General features: G+C 31.8%; 1 protein-coding gene across 1 annotated transcript in view; it reads left to right on the top strand.

The window, feature by feature from the left end:
• LOC106460167 (importin subunit alpha-3-like) overlaps window positions 1–9,930 on the top strand; it is a 48,535-nt gene that overhangs the window by 31,345 nt on the left and 7,260 nt on the right. Inside the window, exons 7-10 of the mRNA XM_013919857.2 lie at window positions 1,480–1,542; window positions 2,393–2,461; window positions 6,816–6,944; window positions 9,204–9,308. Of these exons, the coding sequence (XP_013775311.1) occupies window positions 1,480–1,542; window positions 2,393–2,461; window positions 6,816–6,944; window positions 9,204–9,308 (366 nt within the window). The remainder of the gene's footprint in view (window positions 1–1,479; window positions 1,543–2,392; window positions 2,462–6,815; window positions 6,945–9,203; window positions 9,309–9,930) is intronic.

The raw sequence follows: 9,930 nt of genomic DNA, 5'->3' as shown, positions 1-9,930 counted from the left end.
GTCAACATTCGAAAAGAAGAGAGGCATGAGAAAAGCATTAACTTAAAAAATCTTAAAACTTAATAATAAAAAAAAAATTATATATATATTTTGCATATGAAAGCTTTGTGATGTTTACTGACAATATGCAAACTTTTGTGAAGATATGCTTACTAATTAAGTTATAGCATGAAAACTATAACAAGCAAAAAATGGTTATGAGGTCAGTCCCTGGGACCGAGCCCATGTCGAGAGAATTAAAGATTGGTAGCAGATATAATACCACCTCTTACCTTTCATCAATAACAATTAATTACTCATAAAAAATTATCATATCTGATACACTTAGAACACGTGTCACAGTAACTATGGGACCTTTTACAATATAAATTAGATATTTCTGACCAATTTATGATTTATAATACAATAAATCATTACATAACATAGTTATTTACTGTGTTATTATGCATGACCCAAGTAACAGTTGACAAAGTCAGTTTTCATACATATACTGTAATGAGCTTGATGACATCACGCATTAGGCCATTTGGTTGACAGAAAGGATATGTGTCTATTTTATACTTAAAGCTTATCTGTATCCTTTTACTAATTTGTATAACTAACATGTTCAAAAAAGATGTTTCATTTTTATCTTAGCCTGAGGCCAGAATATAATTCTAACCAAGAACAATGGTTTTCAGTTACAAAACTTGAGTTCCTGTAAACAGAAAAGTAATTGCCTGAGGGAATCTTATTAAATTAATTTTAATATTATCTTCATTAACTTAAAGAAAAAAAGCCAGCATAGCCTCAAGGTACCTTGAAACATAGTAACAAAATTTTTTAACTTTACGATCTAGTGTAACTACACAAGGAAATAAGTTGGATCTATGGTAAATATATATATATATGATTTTGCCAGCTTCAAATTGTAATGAAAAACAGTATGCAGACAGTTGAATTTTAGTTATCCACTTCACAAATTCATTGTTTTGAAGTATTTGAGGTAAAAATGATCCTCAAATGAATGCAGATATTATTGATTCTAGGCTTAGTTTTGAGTTCACTGAAAAGTTTTAAAAACCTGAAATACTGGGCCGAAAAGGGTTAATATAGTACACAACCCTCTTTCTTTACATTGAATTCTGTAGAAGTTTAGTTCAGGATAAGCATAGGTACATTTCTGCACACAATCTTTGTCTCTGGTATTTGTCTTAAACCTTATTTTTAGGATTTTATTAAAGGAGATGGTGATTACATTCAGTTAGAAGTATTTTATTGCAACCAAAACCCTTCTACCTTGAAAAGCATAAGGTGGATGGAGCATAATTTTCCAAAGTGCTGTAAATGTTAGCATATATTAAAAAAAGTTTTAGAATTAGGTGCTCTAATCAAAATAATTTCTATTGTTAAATAATAACACAGTGTAAAGTAGAGTAGAATATAGAATAAAGGAATTTTGTATTGAAAAATAGTATAATCTCTACATTCAATTTTCAGATTCTTGTTGACACTGTATGGGCATTGTCATACTTGACTGATGGGGGTAATGAACAGATACAGGTAAGAATAGGTATTTAATTTTTTACTTCAAAAGGCAGTAGGCATTTTAGTATTTATGATAAATCTACAAAATCATTTGATAGGCTCAAATATTGCTTCTCACTACAATATCTTTTGTTAAACTTTGATGCATTAAAGATCTGAAAAATGAAAACTTGTTCTTAGATGAACCACACCTTATGATGTTTAATTATAAAAAGTTGGATTATTCTGTACATAATTCTAAAATTTATATTGACAGTAAGCTCATTTGTAGCTTTTCTTTTAGATTAGAAAAAAACCTTTTAGTAGTTTTTTTGGAACAGAGTGATTTAAGAAAATCATTTAATACATTAGAAAGTTTAATGTTGGTGAAATGTGTAGAAATTTAAATATCAGACTCACAGAACACAAAAATAATGTTAAAAATGGTCAAAACAAATAATGCTGTTTTTTCACATTTAAGAGAGTTTGATCATAAAATAAGCTGTTAATTAGCAAAGCTTACGCATAGAACTACAAGTTATGTCAGAAGAATTTGAGAAAGTTGTTAATCCACAGGCTGCCTAACTTCAACATATATATGAAGATCATTTTAAGTTGAACTCCATTCAGATGTCATATGCTGTTCAAGGAATTGAAACTTCCATTATAAAATATACAGAGTATGTGTTCCTCCCACAAACAAATACTAGACTGAAGAGGACATATAAAATGTTGAAACTAGTTTCCATATAAATCTGGTATTATTTCATTAGTGTGGATTTAAATTTCATTGTAGGTTACCTTACACAGTATTGTGTATTTATCTATTTTACATATTTGTAATTTGTTACCCTTATAGCCTAGTAAGAAACTATATATATTTCAGATGGTCATTGATGCTGGGGTGGTACGTCAGCTAGTCCCACTCTTGAATCACAAAGAAGTCAAAGTCCAGGTAAACTATTATATTTATTTACAAAATTTCCCTGCTTTTGACCTTGGGTATATATTTTTTTTATATAGTAAAAGCTGTCACTTTTATGTATTTTAAGTAAGTGATAAAAAGTTTATTCATAAAAACATTTAGCTTTTTAGAAACTTCCTAATGATTAGATAACAATTGTATTTTATAATATAAAATTAGCTTTTGGTGCACACAGCATACAACATTAACTCTTTCTGAACTGATATATTTTTTTCTCTTCTCTTAATGGAAATAACTAAATTGCATGAAAGTTAGCACAAACGCTCTAAATAGTATCTATTTTCTGCTCTAAAATATTAATACATGATTTACAATAATGACAGAAATACTAACATTTCCGAAATTTTATTGAGATATTGATTTGAAAAATATTTAATAGTTTCTTTTAAAATATAATTTAAATATATTATGTTACTGATCGGTAATTTCCATTTTATGTATCCACTTGGTTTCAACTTGTTTGATATTCATTAACATTGTTATATTTGTTAATTAGAAACTATGCATTCTAATGTAGGAATCTGACTGTAAATTGATTCTTTTGTATAAATACCTGTTACTCTAATAAACATATGATTACACTGCAGTCGAGTGCCGTCAACAAACATACTTTTTTTGTACTGTGTTTTGTTGATTAAAACTGTCATCAGTTTAGGCTGTAGATTATAAATACAGAAAAACTTAAGAAATATTTATTAGTAGCCTAGGACCTCATCTTTCAAAATGGCTTCTTGGCTCAGATCAATTTATATCTAATAAATAATATAGTTAGTTTTCAATAAATAATAAGTCATTATACATATATAGTTTGAACTTAAAGTCTTCCAAATAGTTGGCCATTGCTTACTGTATATGCTAAACCTAGTTAAACTTACTTGATATATTATCATAGCAAAAAGTTCCTGTAGCTTTCAAACAGATATAATTTCACTCAAAATATTTTTAAGGATGAAAAGAACATCAAGACCTATTTCCTCCCCCTTCTGGCATGCTGTCGTCGTCATTCCGATATTTACGACATTAATGTTTCTCTCATTCTTTACCATTTCTCATATGTTATCCTCTATCTGGATTGGGTCTTTCTTCCCAGGACATTGGCTGCCCAAGAAGGTTGTTTAGCCTTTTCTCCTATTTCTTTACCTTCCATTTCCCACTTGTACTCTCATTCAGAACTGGATCGACTACTTTGTCTGGTTTGTTCCCTGCCATGTTATATGACTGGTACTGTCTCCTTTTGCGCTTCTTGTTCCTGTCTATTTGTTCAATGGAATTCTTCTGTTTCCCATGATCTATTGCCTATTACATTCACTGGTTGGGTTTTTCAACTCATAAGACTGGCATATTCTGACGTTTCCATGGAATGTCCCCATCTACATAATATTTCTTCTTACCAAGTTTGTCATCTAACTATGTCTTTAGCTGCTTGTAATCATTGTCCTATGGAAGAGATTGTTCAGGCTGGTATGTGGACAACTCCCAATACATTTGTCGCACATTATCTGCACAACCCAGCTGTGTCTTCCTTCTGTGGCATTTCTACACACATCTGTTTGCATTTGACTGGGATGAGTCAACATATGATTATTTTTTAACTTATTTCGTTGATGTACGTCATATTTTAGGATTCCACCAATGGTGGGTGTTGCCTGATCAGGTATGCTTGTTATTATATTAACACTAAATCTGTGTACTTCTGGTGGGACAGTGGTAAGTCTGCGGGTTTATAACACAAAAATCAGGGGTTTGATTCCACTCGGTGGACACAACAGACAGCCCGATGTGACTTTGCTATATGAAAACATGCACTGTATACTTCTGTAATGCTCACTGTTGAGATGGGGTGTTTCTGACCCTTGATTCTTACAATTGGGGTCTTTCTGCTTTTCAAAATAGGGAATTACAGACACCCATTGCACTGTCTCCAGCTTGTTGATCCGCTGGACTCCCCAATGTGCATCTCCCCCCCCCCCTCAATTTCTTCTAGTGGAGTACAGGAGTTCTTGCCAGTTCCAATTGCTGGAGTGGTAGGTCATGGAGTAGGGTTTGTACAATAAAATTTTATAGCCCATATGCACCCACTCATTGAGAAGAGGGCTATCACCATTATACTTATTGATTAAGCAATAACATAATATTCTGGACCCAAGGAGCTTCCTCTGGTTGTTTTCTGCCCAGACTGACTGCACTTGTTGATCACAAATTAACTTTCTTATGTAAGGCACTTCCACTGGATGTTTTCTGTCTGGATGGACCACACTTGACATATTAAATAGTATCCCAAGGTGCTTCCCTTGGATGTCTTTGACCAGATTGACCACATTTGACCTATCCTGCATAGCCAAGGCACTTTCCCCCTGTGTTTTGCCAAGGTGAATTGCACTTGCTAATCTCTATCTTTTATGCAAAATGCTTCCACTGGAAGTTTTCTGCCCAGATGGACACCACTTGGCATAATCTGATGTATCCCAAGGTGCTTTCCCTGGATGTTTTTGTCCAGGCAGACCACACTTGGCCATAATATTATATATCCAAAACATTTCCCTTAGGTGTTTTTAGCCAGGGTGGCAGCACTTGTTGATCTTACAAACTTATGCAGGTGCTTCTACTGGATGGACCGCACTTGCCATAATCTGACGTAACTTATGGTGTTTCCCCTGAATGTTTTTGCCCAGGAAGATCGCACTTGGCCTATTCATATACAGTTTACAGTCTTTTAGCCCTAGCCATGTATACTTATTTCATATTATCAGGCACTTTACTATGACTAACTATCAGTATGTTTTATGCTAATGCTTGCTACATATGTGGACAAATTATGCACAAACTATTGACAATGGGCTGATTCTGAATTACCTGGCAATTTTTCATCAAATTACTTATTCAATGTGTTTTCTCTGGATTTCTTTTTAAGGGAAGGATTGCTCTTGTTGTTCACATTATCCTATACAAGATGTTTCCACTGAATGTTTTGCCTGGTTGGCAGCAACTGACATGCTCTGGTGCATCCCAAGTTTCTACCCTTGGCATACATTTGTTTGGGCCTATTGTCAATTACATACTAAACATTTTGTTTTTGTCTATGCTGTGCTGTTTCAAGTCATAGGTATACAGCACTTCTCCACAGAATGGTGCTTTGCATATCTTGATTGACACTATGGTGCCTGCCTATTACATTCCACCTTATATGTCTTACTGTGTTCATTACTTGGCAAAGAGCATACCTGTTCTAGAAGTAGTACTATACCCCACAGGTCTGCTTTCTTATCTTATTATGGCACACCCATTCTTTCAAGGTGGTTGCTCTTCACTTGATTGAATACTGTTGCACTTTCACTGGCCCTCCATCTTTGCAATGTTAGATTCTAGCTTTGGATGAGAGGAGGTAGTACCATTTTAGAAGTTAACATTTTCTTACCCTGAAAATATATTTCCGATGGGTACTTACTTCCTCCCACCCTTCTTCCTCACTGATATGCCGGTGTTTATAGTTTGTACCTGCCAACTTTCAAGTGTGAGGATTGTGCTAGAATAGTAGAGGAAGCTAGCTGCAGTAGTATAGATGGCACAGTATGTTTTATGGAGGGTAGTCACATGATCAGCACGTTCTGAAATGGCACAAAAATGAAGGTGTTTAAAAGACTGCTGTGCTGTTAGCAAAATTTTTTTTAGCAATGCTTGGGGGCAGACCAGGATCGAGATGGCTTTGGTTTAGAGAAAGTAAGTAAAATGCATTTTTAGTGTAAGAAAATTTTAACTTTTGAAATCTATCGTAAATGTAGATATTTCATTCCTGAAAGAAGCCAGCCAGTCATGATAAGGTTAAAATTTAATCTTAAATATAGCAGAGTAAGAGATAAATCTTTTATGGGATATAATCTGAAGACAGATATTCTGATATTTTACCTTTTGAGTCTTATAAGGACTTTTTTTTCATGACTTATCAGTATGAACTTTCACAAATTGGAAAATGTACTGATACAGAAAATACTTTATCTGTTAGTATACAACCATGTATTATATCTTGATTATATGTTGGTGATAGTGCCAGTTACTGCTGCCATACGTATGAATAACTTAATTACTGTATAAATTTGAAGTCATTAAAACCCTTTGATCAAAGGATAATCACAAAAACTGATTTTTGTCATTCATCCATTTATTTCACTCTGTGCAACATTTGTAAGCTACTCAAGAAGTGGAAACCAGAGAAAAAACAATTAATTCAATCAAACCTGTGAGAGATCTAAAGAGATTAATTATCACTATCATGAAAGAGTAATTTAGAAACTAATATTTTGTTTAAAAAAAAATGTCTTATGTTTAGACAGCAGCTCTACGAGCAGTGGGAAACATTGTTACTGGTACAGATGAACAAACACAAGTAGTGCTTAACTATGATGCCCTTTCCTATTTTCCTGAACTTCTTACACATCCTAAGGAAAAGATCAATAAAGTAAGTATTCTTAATTCATTTAACTTCAGTGTTTCATTTATAGAATTGTAATATTAAAGTTAACTTGTTTTGAGTTGTAGTGTTTTGATCAATAGATCCAACTATAGGATATTTTATTTAAAGTTAGAAAATGTACATGAAATTAACTTTAGAGATCAATGTAATGTATCACAGTACATAGGACTTGAGATTAAGTTTGAAACTCCCCTGTCATGTAGGACAGGTAAGGGTTCATTTTTACCAGCTCAAATTGTAACTTTTGCTTTTTCAAACCAGGGGTACACTATTTTGTTTCTTCTCAAAACCACATGTGGATTATTTTGCATTTTTGCCTAGAAACAAGTGCAGTTTATCTGTTCCATTTCATTAGGGATCAAAGTTTGTTTTTATTAACATAATAGTTCATAATATTCTCAGTAGTTTCCTATAATTGTTGCAGTCTGTAGTTTATGTAAGTAAGAATTTCAATTCTGACCAATTACAAAATTAGAAGAAGAAAATGCATGAGTTTAGTATGATGTCATTTATTGTTGAGCTGGAAATAAAGGGAATGGCAACTAGTGTGAACAAGTGTTATCCAGTAATCTTTCATTATTTGTTGAATGTTCCTTCATGAGTATAAATTATGCAAAATTGAAGTGATGACTGGAAGAAAATAAACTAGTGTGACTGTATAAGTGAGAATTTATAGGCAAGACTTCTCAATAAAATGTATTGACCCTCTTTTAAACATTTCTGTACCTTTGAAAATATTTCAGTAAGCAGTATAGATCACTTTTATAAATGTTAAGTTTTCTCAATGAAATCCCCGATAATTTACCTGCATCATTTGCCATTATTGATTGTAGTGCCTATGTTGTTCATTACTTGCTGCAGCAAAAATTGGCCTCTTTTTCTTTTTTTCTTTTTTGTTTCAAGTCACTGTCTTTGGTAATCAAGTTGTTCTCTTTTGTGAAAGTACTATTTTTTTCAGAATGAATAGTATTTCTTCACCTGTCAACTGTCAATCACTATAGCTCTGGTTTTTTTATATATATAAAGGAGAGAGAAACCCCCCCCCCCAAAAAAAAAAAGCAATGAACAGAAAGAAATATGATAAAGTTAATGGCTGTAACAAAAATAAAAGGTTCATGAAAAAATATCGCCTCGTATTCGTATATGTGTATAGTGTTAAAATATATTAAATATATTGTTAATAAACTTTTATATGGTACTGTGCATACATCAGCTGGTATTGTTAATGTTTTAATTTGTATGTGGTCATTTCACTTATTTTATATCATTAATTAATATAATCATAATAAATTTAAATATTTATTGGATAAAACAAAATAAAAATTCCCATAAAATAAAACGAAGATTGAAAATACAGCCTCTTGAAATTCTTTTTGTTCATCAATTGTAAATTGAAGTTTATTTTCCCATAATAATTGTTCCTTGTCTTTACAGGTTGCCATTTATTTGTTATTTTATTTTTGGTATAGACAATAGTATGTTTGATATGATGGAAAAATTATTATTGAATGAATAGTGATAAAGAGCATGAACATCAAAACTGACTTACTAAGTCAAATCTGAATTTGGCCAGCTTCCAGAGCATTGGCCAAACAGAAATGGTGGCACTCCTGGATAAATGTGACTAATGAAAATGAGTTCAATTTCATTTTTGGATAATTTTTACCTTTCTTGGACAAGCAAACAATTGTTAATGTTGAATCCTGGTTCTTGTAAAAGTGCAGATAAGTTTTAAGACTTAACAGTAAAACCTATCAGCATTTTTCTTTATTGCTGTTTGTTACCTACCTGGATTGTTCCCAAAGTTTTTAAATATGTTAGTCAGTAAAATGTGTTAACTGTTACAAGAATAACAAACAAATGCAGCTACAACATAATAAGTCTTAAAAAAATAGAAAATATATATAAATTGCTCTCTAGGTAGTGAAAATGGACAAATTTCTGTGAAGTGACCACGAGGTTGTTTTTAAGATCATTTCATTGAAACACTAAAATATGTTTCTCCTTAAAACAATTTTTGTATATGTTGTGGAAAATAATTTAATTGTTAATATACTGCAAGTATGGTTTGTAATGTTTTTAGTATAAAGTTTTTAATGAAATGCATATGTCTAGATACAACAAAAATTACAAGTTACAAAAAATGTTAAAGTTTCTCATGCTTATATTTTAACATGCTAAACAGTATATCAATCTCTCTTACAGGAATGTGTGTGAATTTTAAAATATGACTATTTTTCACAGGAAGCTGTTTGGTTTTTGTCAAACATCACAGCTGGAAATCAACAGCAAGTGCAAGCAGTAATAGATGCTGACCTAATTCCTATGATCATACATCATCTTAATAGAGTAAGTGTTTATCATTATACTTAGTATAATTTGGTAAAGATATTGGTATAACAAAGCAACTGTGTGTGGTCCTTCTTTGATGGAATTATGTACATCATTATCCATTTTGTATTTTACATCTTTGTAGGACAAGTGTTATTTGCTTTATCTTTGAAATACTTGAATGGATGATCAGCTGAACATGACAAAACTGCTATATGTATTAGAAAACTTATTTCATTTGAAAAAGTATTTACAAAAACATATTTTTACAAGTGCTCATAGCTTCCAGTGGGCATATATAAACCACTAGGTAGCTCATTAATCAAGTCTATTTATATATATTTTTTTCTCATTAGTATTTTAGGGGTTTCATACTATGAATATGTTCAGTCTTAGAAATATATGAAATTAAGATACACATGTTGTGAAATATCTAACAAAATTGGATTTCAGCTATTTTACATCAGAATGGCTGACTGTTTGAGGGCATAAATCTTACAATTATCCTTCAATATTAGTTTATTGAAACTCACAACAAAGACAACATGTAACTTCATAAATATCTTTTCATTTTTTTTAACAGGAGGACATAAAAGAGTGTAACTGTAATGCCTTCAATATTGTATATATATATATATAT

Source organism: Limulus polyphemus, unplaced genomic scaffold (genome assembly GCF_000517525.1).
Source record: "Limulus polyphemus unplaced genomic scaffold, Limulus_polyphemus-2.1.2 Scaffold32, whole genome shotgun sequence".
Lineage (NCBI taxonomy): Eukaryota > Metazoa > Arthropoda > Merostomata > Xiphosura > Limulidae > Limulus > Limulus polyphemus.
The sequence above is the reverse complement of the archived record's forward strand: the minus strand, read 5'-3'. Positions and strand labels throughout refer to the sequence as shown.